Here is a 17023-nt window from a genome sequence, read left to right on the forward strand (position 1 = left end):
GACATTGTGGGGACGTGGAACTGGTGCCACCACAGGGTGGGACAAGGGACAGGGTGACGGGACCTGGGCCACGTTTGGGTCACCAGGGGCCACCCCAGGGCCACCCCGGGGCCACCCCGGGGCCACCGGGGCCACCCCGGGCGGTGACGGAGGGGACGCGGATTCGGGGTCAGAACCAATAAATTTGGGGCAAACGCGGCCTCGGGTCCATCTCTGGTGTCCCCAACCCCCCCCCGATGTCCCCAAGGGTCCCCTGGGTGGGGGAGGGGCCGGCAGCCATTTTGGGGCGTTTTCCCAGAATTCCGTTTATTGAGGCACTTGCACAGCGGGGGGAGGGGATCCCGGAGTGTTTGGCCACGCCCACACGGGGGAGGAGCCAATGGGAGAAGGGAAGAGGGGGTGGGGCCAATCAGGGGCCGCGAACCCGAGCGGGGTCAAGCAAAGGTCAGCCAAGGTCAACCCAACCCAACATCAACCCAACCCAAGGTCAATCAATCTAACCAAACCCAACTCAAAGTCAACCCAACCCAACATCAACCCAACCAACCCAACCCAAGGTCAACCAAGGTCAACCCAACCAAAGGTCAACTGAAGTCAACCCAACCAACCCAACCCAATGTCAATCAACCCAACCAAAGGTCAACCAAGGTCAACCCAACCCAAAATTGACCCAACCCAAGGTCAATCAATCAAACCAAACCCAACTCAAAGTCAACCCAACCCAACATCAACCCAACCAACCCAACCCAATGTCAATCAACCCAACCAAAGGTCAACTGAAGTCACCCCAAACCAACCCAACCCAACACAAGTCAACTAAACCCAACCAAAGGTCAACCAAGGTCAACCCAACCCAACATCAACCCAACCCAAGGTCAATCAACCCAACCCAACCCAACTCAAAGTCAACCCAACCCAACGCCAACTCAATCCAACCCAAGGTCAATCCAACCCAACCAAGTCAACCAAATCCAACCCAAGTCAATCAACCCAAACCCAACCCAACCCAAAGTCAACCCAACCCAACCCAAGGTCAACCCAACCCAATCAACCCAACCCAAGGTCAAACAAACCCAACCCAACCCAACGTCAGTCCAACCTAACCAAAGGTCAACCAAACTCAACTCAAGGTCCACCCAACCCAACCCAACCCAACCCAACTCAAGCCTAGGTCAACCCAACCCAACCCAAGGTCAACCAAGGTCAACCCAACCGAACCCAACTGAAGCTAAAGGTCAACTCAACCCAATCCAAGCCAAGGTCCACCCAACTGAAGATCAGCCAAGGTCAATCCAACCCAACCCAACGTCAACTCCATCCAATTCAAAGCCAAACTCAACTTAAGGCCGACTCAACCCAACCCTCGGACAACCCAACCGACGGTCAGTGATGTCCAAACCAACCCAATGACCAACGCGAGTCAAGACCGGACAATCGATGGTCAAAGTCAAAACCAACCCAACGGTCAGCTTAAAACCAACCCAACGGTCAGCTCAAGATCAAAACCAACCCAACGGTCAGCTCAAGATCAAAACCAACCCAACGGTCAGCTCAAGATCAAAACCACCTCAGTGGTCAGCTCAAGACCAACCCAACGGTCAGCTCAAGATCAAGACCAACCCAACTGTCAGCTCACGACCAACCCAACGGTCACCTCAAGACCAACCCAGTGGTCAGCTCAAGACCACCCCAATGGTCAGCTCAACATCAAGACCAACCCAACGGTCAGCTCAAAACCACCCCAATGATCAGCTCAAGACCACCCCAGTGGTCAGCTCAAGACCAACCCAATGGTCAGCTCAAAACCAAGCTAACGGTCAGCTCAAGACCAAGACCACCCCAACGGTCAGCTCAAGACCAACCCAACAGTCAGCTCAAGATCAAAACCACCTCAGTGGTCAGCTCAACCCCAACCCAATGGTCAGCCCAAGACCACCCCAATGGTCAGCTCAACCCCAACCCAATGGTCAGCTCAAGACCAACCCAGTGGTCAGCTCAAAACCAAGCTAACGGTCACCTCAAGACCAACCCAACGGTCACCTCAAGATCAACCCAGTGGTCACCTCAAGATCAACCCAACGGTCACCTCAAGATCAACCCAACGGTCACCTCAAGACCAACCCAACGGTCACCTCAAGATCAACCCAACGGTCACCTCAAGACCAACCCAACGGTCAGCTCAAGATGAACCCAACGGTCAGCTCAAGATCAACCCAACGGTCACCTCAAGACCAACCCAATGGTCACCTCAAGATGAACCCAACGGTCACCTCAAGATCAACCCAACGGTCAGCTCAAAACCAAGCTAACAGTCACCTCAAGACCAACCCAACGGTCAGCTCAAGATGAACCCAACGGTCAGCTCAAGACCATGCCAGTGGTCATCTCAAGACCACCCCAGTGGTCAGCCCAAAACCAACCCAACGGTCAGCCCAATTAACCACCAATTAACCATTAACAAAACCAAGCCCAACCCAAGGTCAAGCCCAACCCAAGGCCAGCTGAGGTCACCCAAAGGTCAACCCAAGGTCACCCACCGAGGCTCCCCAAGGTCAACGTCAACCCCCCCGCCCCTCCCCCACCCCACCCCACCATCTCAGTGCACAAAGCCCCTCCCCCAACGCCTGGCCACGCCCCCCCATCCTCAGCCCCGCCCCCAAATCCGGCACCGCTACAGAAGTGAGGGGGAGGGGCGGGGTCACATGGGGGAGGGGGCGGGGTCGGGGGGCGGGGCTGGGCGGTGCAGGGGCGTCTCCTTGTAGACGAACCAGGAGCCGCTGGCCCAGAGCAGGAGGTTGAGGAACCCGAAGGCCTGGGGGGAACAGCGGGGCGGGGGAGGGGGTCAGAGCCCCTCCCCCCACCCCCCAAAGCCCCTCCCCCCACCCCCCAAAGCCCCTCCCCCCGCCTGGTTTGTCCGTCCAAGCCCCGCCCCCGCCACCTTCAGGGTGTCCCAAACACGGGCGATTCCCCTCCCCCGCTGTGCCTCAGTTTACCTCTGCCCTCAATCCCCTTACGGCCCCTCCCCCAACCCCGATTTCCTCCTCGAATCCCCTCCCCCACCCCACAAATCCCCTCCCCCACCCCAAATTCCCTTCCTCCCCCACCTGTGCCTCAGTTTCCCTGCTCCATTTTCCCCAAAATCCCCCCCCAGCCCAAATTCCCCTCCCCCAGCCCCGTGCCTCAGTTTCCCCAGCCCAATCCCCCCCGTGCCTCAGTTTCCCCAGCCCCATTTCCCCCCCCCGTGCCTCAGTTTCCTTCACCACGGAGGCCCCCAGGCTGCCCATGGGGGTGACCCCAGCCCCATTTCCCACCCGTGCCTCAGTTTCCCTCACCACGGACGCCCCCAGGCTGCCCATGGGGGTGACCCCAGCCCCCCCGGCCCCGTGCCTCAGTTTCCCTCACCACGGAGGCCCCCAGGCTGCCCATGGGGGTGACCCCAGCCCCCCCGGCCCCGTGCCTCAGTTTCCCTCACCACGGAGGCCCCCAGGCTGCCCATGGGGGTGACCCCACCCCCCCCCATTCCCGTGCCTCAGTTTCCCTCACCACGGAGGCCCCCAGGCTGCCCATGGGGGTGACCCCGACGGGGGCGCAGCCCACAGTGGGGGAGGGGCAGTGGGGGAGGGGCGCGCCCAGCGCCGCCCGCACGTGCCGCAGGGCCTGGGCCCAGGCCGAGGAGGCCACGAGCCAGAGCACGGCCAGGAGAGCGGAGACGGCCAGGTCCTGGGGGGAAAAACCGGGAAATTGGTTAAAAATGGGGAAAATGGGAAAGTTACATAAAAATTACAGAAAAATGGGAAAAACCGGGGAAAAAATAGCTAAAAATGAGCCAGAAACGGGGAAAATGAGGCAGGAATGGGGCAGAGCCAGAGCACGGCCAGGAGGGCGGAGACGGCCAGGTCCTGGGGGGAAAAAACGGGAAATTGGTTAAAAATGGGGAAAAAATGGAAAAAATGGGAAAAAATGGGGAAAAAATGGGAAAAAATGGGGAAAAAATGGGGGAAAATCAGGCAGGAATGGGGCAGAGCCAGAGCATGGCCAGGAGAGCGGAGACGGCCAGGTCCTGGGGGAAAAAACGGGAAATTGGTTAAAAATGGGGAAAATTACATAAAAATGGGAAAAAATGGGGAAATATGGGGAAAAAGGAGCCAGAAATGGGGAAAAAATGGGAAAAAATGAGTCAGGAATGGGGCAGAGGCAGAGCACGGCCAGGAGGGCGGAGACGGCCAGGTCCTGGGGGGAAAAAACGGGAAATTGGTTAAAAATGGGGAAAAATGGGAAAAAATGGGGAAAAACCAGGGGAAAATGGGAAAAAACGGGGAAAATATGGGAAAAAAATGGGGGAAAATGAGGCAGAAATGGGGCAGAGCCAGAGCACGGCCAGGAGGGCGGATACGGCCAGGTCCTGGGGGGAGAAACCGGGAAAACGGTTAAAAATGGGGAAAAATGGGGAAAAAACAGGGGAAAATGGGAAAAAACGGGAAAAATATGGGGAAAAATGGGGAAAAATGAGGAAGAAATGGGGCAGAGGCAGAGCACGGCCAGGAGGGTGGAGACGGCCAGGTCCTGGGGGAAAAATGGGGAAATTGGTTAAAAATGGGGAAAAAACGGAAAAATTACAGAAAAATAGAAAAAAATGGAAAAAAATGGGAAAAAATAGCTAAAAATGAGCCAAAAATGGGGGAAAATCAGGCAGGAATGGGGCAAAGGCAGAGCACGGCCAGGAGGGCGGAGACGGCCAGGTCCTGGGGGGAGAAACCGGGAAATTGGTTAAAAATGGGGAAAATGGGAAAAAATGGGGAAAATATGGAAAAATGGAGAAAATGGGAAAAAAGTGGTGAAAAATGAGACAAAAATGAGGCAGAAATGGGGCAGAGCCAGAGCACGGCCAGGAGGGTGGAGACGGCCAGGTCCTGGGGGGAAAAATGGGGAAATTGGTTAAAAATGGGGAAAAATGGGAAAAAATGGGGAAAAAACAGGAGAAAATGGGAAAAAATGGGGAAAATATGGGAAAAAATGGGGAAAATGAGGCAGAAATGGGGCAGAGCCAGAGCACAGCCAGGAGGTTGGAGATGGCCAGGTCCTGGGGGGAAAAACGGGGAAAATGGTTAAAAATGGGGAAAATTACATAAAAATGGGAAAAAATGGGAAAATATGGGGAAAAAGGAGCCAGAAATGGGGAAAAAATGGGAAAAAATGAGTCAGGAATGGGGCAGAGCCAGAGCACGGCCAGGAGGGTGGAGACGGCCAGGTCCTGGGGGGAAAAATGGGGAAATTGGTTAAAAATGGGGAAAAATGGGAAAAAATGGGGAAAAAACAGGAGAAAATGGGAAAAAATGGGGAAAATATGGGGGAAAATGGGGAAAATGAGTCAGGAATGGGGCAGAGCCAGAGCACGGCCAGGAGGGCTGAGACGGCCAGGTCCTGGGGGGAGAAACAGGGAAATTGGTTAAAAATGGGGAAAAACGGGAAAAAATGGGAAAAAACCAGGGGGAAATGGGAAAAAATGGGGAAAAATGGGGGAAAATGGGGAAAATGAGGCAGAAATGGGGCAGAGCCACAGCACGGCCAGGAGGGCTGAGACTGCCAGGTCCTGGGGGGAGAAACCGGGAAATTGGTTAAAAATGAGGGAAAATAGGAAAATTTACACAAAAATGGGGAGAAATTACACAAAAATGGGGAAAATATGGGAAAAAATAGGGAAAAATGAGGCAGAAATGGGGCACAGCCAGAGCACAGCCAGGAGAGCTGAGACAGCCAGGTCCTGGGGGAAAAAATGGGGAAATCGGTTAAAAACGGGGAAAATTACATAAAAATGGGGAAAAAATGGGGGAAAAGGAACCGAAAATGGGAAAAATGGAGAAAAATATGGGGAAAAATGGGGGAAAATCAGGCAGAAATGGGGCAGAGCCAGAGCACGGCCAGGAGCGCCGAGACTGCCAGGTCCTGGGGGAAAAAAACGCGAAATTGGTTAAAAATGGGGGAAAAAGAAAAAAAAAAAAGACAAAAACCACACAAAAGTGGGAAAAAAACGAGGAAAAAAATGGCAGAAAATAGCTAAAAATGAGCCAGAAATGGGGAAAAAAGAGCCAAAAATGGGGCAGAGCCAGAGCACGACCAGGAGGGCTGAGACTGCCAGGACCTGGGGGGAAATACCGGGAAAATGGTTAAAAATGGGGGAAAATTACACAAAAATGGGGGAAAGTGAGCAAAAAATGGGGGAAAATGGGGGAAAATGGCTCAAAAATGGGGGGAAATGACCCAAAAATAGCAAGGAAATGGCCCAAAAATTAAAAAAGACTCAAAAATGGCCCAAAAAACGGCAAGAAAATGATCCAAAAATGGAGAAAAATGACCCAGACATGAAGAAAAAAGAAGAATAAAATGGGAAAAAATTCCTAAAATAAAGACAAAGAGAACTAAAAATATAAAACAAACAAAAAATTGTGGAATAAAATGGTAAAAAAACCGATACAAATTTGGGGGAAAAACAAAGTGGGGAGGGACTCCAAATTCCTGCAGGGGTTTGGAGAGAAAAGTGGGAATTTTGGGGGGAAAAATGGGAATTTTGGGGGAAAAAATGGGAATTTTGCAAGGAAAACAAAGAATTTTCAGGGGAAAATGGGAATTTTGGGCGAGAAAAGGGAACTTCGGGGGAAAAAAGGGAATTTTGGGAAAAAAAAGGGAATTTTAGGGGAAAAAAACAGGATTTTTGGGGAAAAAAGGGAATTTTACAGGAAAAAAATGGAATTTGGGGGGGGAAAATGGGATTTTGGGGGGAAAAAAGGGAATTTTAGGGGAAAAAACCCGGAATTTTGAGGAAAAATAAGAATTCTAGAGGAAAAAATTGGAATTTTGGGGGAAAAGAGGGAATTTTAGCAGGGAAAATGGAATTTTTGGGCAAAAAAGAGAATTTTAGGGGAAAAAACCAGAATTTTGAAGGAAAAAAAGGAACTTTAGGTGAAAAAATGGAAATTTTGGGGGAAAAGAAGGAATTTTAGAGGAAAAAAAAGCATTTTTTTTTGGGGGAAAAAAGGGAATTCTAGGAGATAAAAGCACGACTTTGGCGTAAAAGGGGGAATTTTAGGTGAAAAAAAGAGAATTTTGGGGGTGGGACTTACCTGGGGTCCTTCAGAGGCAGCAGAGAGAGAGAGATGGAGCATAAAGGGTTAACCCCCCCCGAAATTCCCCAAAATTCCATCGGGAATCCCCAAATTCCAGCCCAGAACCCCAAAATCTCCCCGGGAACAGCAAAATCTGCACCAAAATTCGGGAATTCTGCTCCAAATCCTCCTGAATTCCTAAAAATTCCATCGAAATTCCTGAAAATTCCATTGAAATTCGTAAAAATCCTCTCAAAATTCCTAAAAATTCCATCAAAATTCCCGAAAATTCTGTCAAAACTCCTAAAAATTCCATTAAAATTCCTGGAAATTCCATCAAAATTCCGGAAAATTCCATCAAAATTTCCCCAAAACTCCACTAAAAATATCCAAAATTCCTTTAAAATTTCCCGACTTCCCTCAAAATTCATCTAAATTCCATCAAAATTCCCCAAAATTCCATTAAAATTCCTAAAAATTCCCTTTAAATTCTGCAAATTTCATCAAAATTCTCTCAATTTTCCCCAAATTCCATCAAAATTCCATTAAATTCGAAGGGGGGAAGCCCAAAAAAGGAAATGAACCTCACCTGAGCTCACCTGTACAGGTAACCCCACCTGAGCTCACCTGAGCTCACCTGTACAGGTAAATTCCCCCAGCCCTCACCTGTACAGGTAACCCCCCTGTCACTCACCGCGAGGGGCAGGCGTGACCCCGCACACCTGTACAGGTAAATCCCACCTGTGCACACCTGTACAGGTAAATCCCACCTGTGCACACCTGTACAGGTAAATCCCACCTGTGCACACCTGTACAGGTAAATCCCACCTGAGCTCACCTGTACAGGTAACCCCACCCGAGCTCACCTGTACAGGTAAATCCCACCTGTGCACACCTGTACAGGTAAATCCCAGCCCCCATCCCTCACTCACCGCGAGGGGCAGGCGTGACCCCGCACACCTGTACAGGTGCAGGTAGCCCAGGTAACCCCCAGCCCCTGTCAATCACTCACCGCGAGGGGCAGGCGTGACCCCGCGCACCTGTACAGGTAAATCCCACCTGAGCTCACCTGTACAGGTAAATCCCACCTGTGCACACCTGTACAGGTAACCCCCCAGCCCCCATCCCTCACTCACCGCGAGGGGCAGGCGTGACCCCGCACACCTGTACAGGTAAATCCCACCTGTGCACACCTGTACAGGTAAATCCCAGCCCCCATCCCTCACTCACCGCGAGGGGCAGGCGTGACCCCGCACACCTGTACAGGTGCAGGTAGCCCAGGTAACCCCCTGTCAGTCACTCACCGTGAGGGGCAGGCGTGACCCCGCGCACCTGTACAGGTGCAGGTAGCCCAGGTAGCCGCCCAGCGCCCCCAGGCTGTAGAGGAAGGCCAGCACAGCCACGCCCACGAAGAACATGGCGGCCGAGGAGAAATCGCCCACCAGGTGCACGTCCTGCGGCCAGGTGTGGTTACACAGGTGAGTCAGCGAGGGCCGGAACACCGCCTGGTTCAACCTGGGGGGGGGGGACACACCTGGGGTCACACCTGGGGTCACACCTGGGGTCACACCTGGGGTCACACCTGGGGGCACACCTGGGGTCATCTGGGGTCACACCTGGGCACACCTGGGGGTCACCTGAGCACACCTGGGCACACCTGGGGTCATCTGGGGTCACACCTGGGGTCACACCTGAGCACACCTGGGGTCACACCTGGGGTCAGCCATGGTCACCTGGGCACACCTGAGAGTCAGTCACAATCACCTGGGCACACCTGAGCACACCTGGGATCACCTGGGCTTACCTGGGACACCTGTGCGGGACTTCACCTGTTCCCCCGTTCTCTCCCCTGTCCCACCTGTCCAGGTGTGTCGCATCGATCTCCCCCCTGTCTCACCTGAGTCCCAGGTGTGTTCCACCCCCCTCACCTGCCCAGGTGTGTCCCTGTCCTGTGTCACCTGTGTCACCTGCCCAGGTGTGTCCCTGTCCTGTATCACCTGTCCCAGGTGTGTCCCTCACCTGTCCCAAGTGTGTCACCTGCCCAGGTGTGTCCCATCCATCTCACCTGTCCCAGGTCTATCCCAGGTGTGTCTGTCACCTGTCCCTCACCTGTCCAGGTGTGTCACTCACCTGAAGGGGTACCCGAAGGCGGCGCTGACCAGGGTGCCGTTGTCGGGCCCCGGGCAGGTGACCCTGAGGGTGACGGAGCCCTGCCCAGGTGTGCCCAGGTGTGTCCCTGTCCTGTGTCACCTGTCCCAGGTGTGTCCCAGGTCTATCCCAGGTGTGTCCCTCACCTGTGTCACCTGTCCCTCACCTGTCCCAGGTGTGTCCCTCACCTGTCCCAGGTGTGTCACTCACCTGAAGGGGTACCCGAATTTGGCGCTGACCAGGGTGCCGTTGTCGGGCCCCGGGCAGGTGACCCTGAGGGTGACGGAGCCCTGCCCAGGTGTGCCCAGGTGTGTCCCTGTCCTGTGTCACCTGTCCAGGTGTGTCCCAGGTCTATCCCAGGTGTGTCCCTCACCTGTCCCTCACCTGTCCCAGGTGTGTGACTCACCTGAAGGGGTACCTGAAGGTGGCGGTCACCTCGGTGCCGTTGTCGGGCCCCGGGCAGGTGACCCTGAGGGTGACACTGAGCCCTGCCCAGGTGTGCCCAGGTGTGCCCAGGTGTGTCCCTGTCCTGTGTCACCTGCCCAGGTGTGTGACTCACCTGAAGGGGTACCCGAATTTGGCACTGACCAAGGTCCCATTGTCCGGGCCAGGGCAGGTGACCCTGAGGGTGACGGAGCCCTCGAAGCCGCCGCAGGTGGCGAAAGCGAAGATGGAGAAAAACTGGGGGGAAAAACGGGAAATTTGGGGAAATTGGGGAGAAATGGGAAAATGGGAAATTGGGGAGAAATGGGAAATGGGGAAAAACGGGAAATTGGGAAAAATGGGAAATTGGGGAAAATTGGGGAAAAATGGGAAATTGGGGAAAAATGGGAAATTGGGGGAAATTGGGGAAATGGGAAATTGGGAAATTGGGGAGAAATGGGAAATGGGGAAAAACGGGAAATTGGGAAAAATGGGAAATTGGGGGAAAAAACGGGAAATTGGGGAAAATGGGAAATTGGGGGAAAAAAACGGGAAATTGGGGAAAATTGGGGAAAATGGGAAATTGGGGAAAAATGGGAAATTGGGGAAATTGGGGAAAATGGGGAAAAATGGAAAATTGGGGAAAATGGGAAATTGGGAAAAATGGGAAATTGGGGAAAATTGAGGAGAAAAAGGAAATTGGGGAAAATCATGGAAAATGGGAAATTGGGGAAAATGGGGGAAACTGGGAAAATGGGAAATTGGGGAAAAACCAGGAAATTGGGGAAAAATGGGGGAAAATGGGAAATTGTTGAAAATTGGGAAAAAAGGGGAAAATGGGGAAATTGGGGGAAAAACAGGAAATTGGGGAAAATTGAGGAGAAAAAGGGAAATTGGGGAAAATGGGAAATTGGGGAAAAAACGGGAAATTGGGGAAAAGGGGGAAAATGGGGAAATTGGGAAAATCGGGGAAAAAAAGGGGAAATTGGGGAAAATCGGGGGGAAAATGGGAAAATGGAGAAAAATGAGGAAATTGGGGAAAATAACACAGAATCGGGGAAGAAAATGGGAAATCGAGGATTTTTGGGGTCAAAAATACAAAATTTAGGAGAATTTGGGATTTTTGGGGTCAAATTTGGTTAGAAACGAAGAAAAGGGGAAATTTGGGATTTTTGGGGTCAAAATTCGGTTAAAAATGGGAAAATTTGTGAAAATTTGGAGTTTTGAGATCAAAATTTGGGAAAACCGAAGAGAAACTGGGGAGAAAAATGGAAATTGGGAAAATCCGACAGAAATGGGGAAAAAATGAGAAATTTTGGACTTTTGGGGTAAAAATTTAGTTGAAATGGGGAATATTTCAGATTTTTGGGATCAAAGTTTGGCTTAAAATGGGAAATTTGAGGAAAATGTTGGATTTTTTGAGGTTGAAATTTGGTTAAAATTGGGAAAATTTGGGATTTTTGACACCAAAATTTGGGAAAGACAACAGGAATTGGGGAGAAAAATGGGAATTTGGGGAGAATCGAACAGAAAATGGGGGAAAAGTGAAATTTGGGGATTTTGAGGTGAAAATTTGGTGAAGAATTGGAAAAAATGGGGAAAATTGAGATTTTTAAGATTAAAAATTCGATTCAAAAAGGAAAAGTTGGGAAAATTTCAAATTTTGGAGGCCAAAATTTGGGGGAAAAAATGAGAAATTTGGGAAAACCCAACAAAAAATGGAGGAAAAGCAAAAAATCCCCCAAATTCCCCCAAATCTGGGTCCAGTTCCTTCCCAGTTCACCCCAGTAACCCCAAACCAGTATAAACCAGTATAAACCAGTAACCCCAAACCTTCTCCCAATTCATCCCAGTCCCTCCCAGTATAAACCAGTCCATCCCAGTATAAACCAGTCCATCCCAGTATCCCCAGTTCAAGCCCTCATCCCCTCCCAGTCCCTCTCCCAGTATAAACCAGTATATCCCAGTCTCCCCAGTATATCCCAGTATACCCCAGTATAAACCAGTAAACCCCAGTCCCTCTCCCAATATATCCCAGTATAACCCAGTATATCCCAGTACAAACCAGTCCCCCCAAGCACAACCCAGTATAAACCAGTATATCCCAGTATAAACCACTACAACCCAGTATAACTCAGCATATCGCAGTACAAACCAGTATAACCCAGTACATCCCAGTACAAACCAGTATATCCAGTATAACCCTGTCCCTCCCAGTATAACCCAGTATAACCCAGTATAACCCAGTATAACCCAGTATATCCCAGTATAGCCCAGTATAACCCAGTATAACCCAGTATAACCCAGTACAACCCAGTATATCCCAGTATATCTCAGTATAACCCAGTATAACCCAGTATAGCCCAGTATAACCCAGTATAACCCAGTATATCCCAGTATAACCCAGTATATCCCAGTATATCCCAGTATAACCCAGTATAACCCAGTATAGCCCAGTATAACCCAGTACAACCCAGTATATCCCAGTATAACCCAGTATAACCCAGTATAACCAGTATATCCCAGTATAACCCAGTATATCCCAGTATAACCCAGTATATCCCAGTATATCCCAGTATAACCCAGTATAACCCAGTATATCCCAGTATATCCCAGTATAACCCAGTATAACCCAGTATATCCCAGTATATCCCAGTATAACCCAGTATATCCCAGTATAACCAGTATAACCCAGTATATCCCAGTATAACCCAGTATATCCCAGTATAACCCAGTATATCCAGTATAACCCAGTATATCCCAGTATATCCAGTATAACCCAGTATAACCCAGTATATCCAGTATAACCCAGTATAACCCAGTATAACCAGTATATCCCAGTATAACCCAGTATAACCCAGTATATCCCAGTATATCCCAGTATAACCCAGTATAACCCAGTATATCCCAGTATAACCCAGTATAACCCAGTATAACCCAGTATAACCCAGTATATCCCAGTATAACCCAGTATAACCCAGTATAACCCAGTATAACCCAGTATATCCCAGTATAACACCAGTATATCCCAGTATAACCCAGTCTATCCCAGTATAACCCAGTATATCCCAGTATAACCCAGTATATCCCAGTATAACCCAGTATATCCCAGTTTATCCCAGTATATCCCAGTATATCCCAGTATATCCCAGTATAAACCAGTATATCCCAGTATAACCCAGTTTATCCCAGTATAACCCAGTATAGCCCAGTATAACCCAGTATATCCCAGTATAACCAGTATATCCCAGTACTATCCCAGTATAACCCCAGTATAACCCAGTATAACCCAGTATATCCCAGTATAACCCAGTATAACCCGGTCCATCCCAGTCCATCCAGTCCCTTCCCAGTATAAACCAGTACAAACCAGTCCCTCACCCACTGCAGGCCCCGGCTCAGCCCCAGCGGCTCCTTCAGCGCCCCAGCGACACCCGCGGCGCCGCCATCGCTGCCCTGACGTCACCGCCCGCGCGACGGAACTGACGTCACCTCCCCACCCAGACCCGCCCCCTTTTGTGCCGCCTCATTTGCATCCCGCGCGCTGATTGGCCCGCGCGGGGCGCCCGCTCCTTATATGGGCACAAGGCCACGCCTCCTGCCCGCCACAGGATTTATTTGCATCTCGCTCATTTGCATGCAGCTCATTTGCATAGCGCCGCCGCGCTTCCGCGTTCGCCGAGCCTCATTTGCATAACCGCCATCTTCATTTCGGTAAATGCGCCCTTAATTTGCATAATCACCGCCCAGCCGCGCTGGTTAATGAGGCCCCGCCCACAAACGAGCCTCATTTGCATAATTAAAGGTTTAATTTCGCTTTATTGGGTTGGTTCGTAAGGACACGCCCACCGAAGCTGAAGCTCATTTGCATAAACCGCGCTGGCCACGCCCCCTTCGTTTGGAGGCCCCGGGGAGCCCAAAAAACCAAAAATGTCCCAAAATGACCCGAAAACCACCAAAAATGCCCCAAAAAGCGGCAAAAATGTCCCCAAAATAATCCTCAAAAATGTCCCCAAAAAAATCCTCAAAATGTCCCAAAATTCTTTAAAAATGTCCCAAAAAAACCCCCAAAAATGTCCTAAAAAACCCCAAAATGTCCCCAAAAACGTCCCCAGGGGCCCCAAAAATGTCCCGAAAGGCCCCAAGGATCCCAAAAATGTCCCAAAAGAGCCCAAAAATGTCCCCAGGGACCCCAAAATGTCCAAAAACAACCCAAAAAAGTCCCCAGCTGTCCCCAAAATGTCCCTACAGACCTCAAAATGTCCCAAAAATGTCCCAAAATGTCCCCAAAGTGACTCCGAAATGTCCCAAAATGTCCCCGAGAGACCCAAAATGACCCCTGGGAACGAAAAAAGTCCCCAAAATGTCCCTAAAATGTCCCCAAAATGTCCAAAAAGTCCCTAAGAGACCCAAAGCATCCCAAAAACCACAAAAAAAGGCCTCAAAATGTCCTTAAAAACCAAAAAAAAGTCCCTAAAATGTCCCCAAAAGACCCCAAAATGCCCCCAAGAGTCCCTAAGAGACCCAAAATGACCCCAGGGAACCAAAAAAGTCATCAAAATGTCCGAAAAAACCACAAAAATATCCCCCAAAATGTCCCAAAAAGTCCCCAAGAGACCCAAAATATCCCAAAAACGACAAAAAAGTCCCCAAAAAATCACAAAAATGTCCCCAGAAACAAAAAAAACCCCAAAATGTCCCCAAACCACAAAAATGTCCCCAGAATGTCACAAAAATGGCCCCAAAATGTCCCAAAAACCACAAAAAAGTCCCAGGTGACCCCAGGAATGTCCTCAAAATGTCCCAAATGTCCCCAAAATGTCCCAAAAAAACCCACAAAAAAGTCCCCAAAATGTCTCAAAAGCCACAAAAATGTCCCAAAATGTCCCAAAAAGTTCCCAAGAGACCAAAAATATCCAAAAAACCACACAAAAGGCCCCAAAATGTCCTAAAAACCCACAAAAATGTCCCCAAAATGTCCCCAAAACCACAAAAATGTCCCCAGGTGACCCCAGGAACATCCTCAAAATGTCCCAAAGGATCCCAAAATGTCCCCAAAATGTCCCAAAAACCACAAAAAAGTCCCCAAAATGTCCCAAAGAAACGCAAAAAAGGCCCTAAAAACTACAAAAATGTCCCCAAAATGTCCCAAAAGTCCCCAAAATGTCCCCAAAAACCAGAAAAAAGTCCCCAAAATGTCCCAAAAACCACATAAATGTCCCCAGAAACCACAAAAAACCCCAAAAATGTACCAAAATGTCACAAAAATGCCCCCAAATGTCCCAGAAGCCACAAATATGTCCCCAGGTGACCCCAGGAATGTCCTCAAAATGTCCCAAATGGCCCCAAAATGTCCCAAAAAAACACAAATAAGGCCCCAAGTGACCCAAAATGACCCCAGGAACCGAAAAAGGCCCCAAAATGTCCCGAAAACCACAAAAAAGGCCTCAAAATGTCCCCAAAACCACAAAATGTCCCAAAAACCCACAAAAATGTCCCCAAAATGTCCCAAAACCCACAGAAATGTCCCCAAAATGTCCCCCAAAACCACAAAAATGTCCCAAAAACCACCAAAATGCCCCAAAATGTCCCAAAAAAACCACAAAAAAAGGCCCCAAAACCCACAAAAATGTCCCAAGGTGACCCCAGGAACGTCCCCAAAATGTCCCAAAAACCACAAAAAAGGCCCAAAACCCACAAAAATGTCCCCAAAATGTCCCAAAAACCACAAAAAAGGCCCCAAAATGTCCCAAAAAACCCACAAAAATGTCCCAAAACCCACAAAAAAATGCCCCAAAATGTCCCAAAATGTCCCAAAAACCACAAAAAAGTCCCCAAAATGTCCTAAAAAAACCACAAAAATGTCCCCAGAAACCACAAAAAACCCCAAAAATGTCCCCCAAATGTCCCCAAAATGACCCCAAACCACAAAAATGTCCCCAAAATGTCCCCGGTGTCCCCTCAGAAGTCCCAGATGTCCCCCAGCCCCCGCGGCGTCCCCGGGCCCGTCCGGACCGTGGCCGAAGGCGCCGAGGCGGGCGCCGCTCCGAGCGCCCGGCGCGGCCCTGCAGCTCCACCTGCACGGGGGCCACCAACGGGGACACCCGGGCCACCAACGGGGACACCCGGGCCACCCGGGGCCACCAGAACTTTGGGCTTGGTGGCCACCAAAAATCGGGGCTTGGTGGTCATCAGAACTCTGGGCCTGGTGGTCATCACAACTTTGGGCCTGGTGGCCACCAAACCTCTGAGCCTTGTGGTCACCAGGGCCACCAACACGGCCACCAGGGTCATCAGGGCCACCAAGATCCTGGGCTTGGTGGCCACCAAAAAATTGGGCTTGGTGGTCATCAAAACTCTGGGCGTGGTGGTCACTGTGGCCAGCAGCTCCCCCCTGACCACCACTGAAGTGACCACTGGCCGCTTGACCACCGGCCCTGCAGCCACAGCTGCCGTGGCCACCACAGCCTTGGCTACCCTGTGGGTGGCCACCAACTCCGTCCTGGTGGCCACTGACCCCTTGGCCACCACCCCAGTGACCACCAACTCCATCCTGGTGGCCACCAGCCCCTTGACCACCATCCAAGTGACCACCGACCCCTTGACCACCACCCCACTGACCACCGACCCCTTGACCACCCTCCCAGTGGCCACCGTCCCCGCCCCCCTCGGTGGCCACCCTGAGGCCGCGCTTGCCCAGCGCCAGCCGCGGCCGCCCGCGGTCCAGCGCGGCCAGCAGGACGCAGGCCATGCACAGCTGCCCGCTGGCGGCGGCGCCGCAGCGCCCGCAGGCCCCCGGGCGCCGCCCCCGCGCCCGGCGCCGCGCCCAGCGCCAGCCGCCGGCCCGAGTGCGCCAGCGCGGCCACGGCCGCCGGCCGCGCGGCCTCCAGCTCCTTCAGCAGCGCCCGCGGGTGCCCGCGGAACGCCAGCGGCGCGTGCCGGCACTCGGCGCTGGCGTAGGGCAGCCCCCGGAAGTGGGCGTAGAGCACGATCTCCTTCTGCGACGCGTGCCGCAGCGGCTTCAGCCGCGGCAACCGTCGGCCACGGCGCGGCACCGCTGGGGCTTCCCCGGGGGTTGCGTTGGGTTCTTGTTGGGTTTCGTTGGGTTCTTGTTGGTTTTGTTGAGATTTTGTTGGGTTTTGTTGGGTTCCTGTTGAGTTTTGTTGAGTTTTCCAAAGGTTTCATGAGTTCTCGTTGGGTTTCATTGGGTTCTTGTTGAGTTTTGTTGAGATCTCGTTGAGTTTTGTTGAGATATCATTGGGTTTCATTGAGTTCTCGTTGAGTTTCATCGAGTTCTCGTTGGGTTGTGTTGAGTTCTTGTTGAGTTTCTTTGGGTTCTCATTGAGTTTTGT

General features: G+C 51.3%; 2 protein-coding genes across 9 annotated transcripts; both read right to left on the reverse strand.

Moving 5' to 3' along the window:
- Positions 1 to 289: 289 nt before the first annotated feature.
- LOC135288544 (synaptophysin-like protein 1) lies at positions 290 to 13169 on the reverse strand. 8 transcript variants are annotated; one of them, XR_010351613.1, is made up of 7 exons: positions 13053 to 13169; positions 9808 to 9929; positions 8433 to 8615; positions 7795 to 7822; positions 3544 to 3720; positions 2317 to 2812; positions 290 to 1550 (listed from the first exon to the last, which is right to left on the reverse strand). XR_010351613.1 is itself a non-coding variant. In XM_064401932.1 (6 exons), the coding sequence occupies exons 3-6, from the start codon at positions 8516 to 8518 to the stop codon at positions 2699 to 2701; spliced, it is 405 nt and encodes a 134-aa protein (XP_064258002.1). In that variant the 5' UTR covers positions 8519 to 8615; positions 9808 to 9929; positions 13053 to 13169; the 3' UTR covers positions 290 to 2698. The 8 variants fall into 8 exon arrangements, 3 of the variants coding, with proteins under 3 accessions (XP_064258002.1, XP_064258003.1, XP_064258004.1); XR_010351610.1 differs by having other exon boundaries at positions 290 to 2224; XR_010351614.1 differs by having other exon boundaries at positions 290 to 1521; positions 2018 to 2812.
- Positions 13170 to 13470: 301 nt separating this feature from the next.
- On the reverse strand, positions 13471 to 16843 carry LOC135288545 (uncharacterized; the record flags this gene model as incomplete). Its single annotated transcript, XM_064401935.1, is given in 2 exon segments — positions 13471 to 16486; positions 16488 to 16843. Coding segments are annotated over 2 exon segments (2148 nt in total), but the record flags the coding sequence as incomplete, so codon positions are not given.
- Between the last annotated feature and the right edge of the window lie 180 nt (positions 16844 to 17023).

Source organism: Passer domesticus, chromosome 33, assembly GCF_036417665.1.
Source record: "Passer domesticus isolate bPasDom1 chromosome 33, bPasDom1.hap1, whole genome shotgun sequence".
Taxonomy (NCBI): domain Eukaryota; kingdom Metazoa; phylum Chordata; class Aves; order Passeriformes; family Passeridae; genus Passer; species Passer domesticus.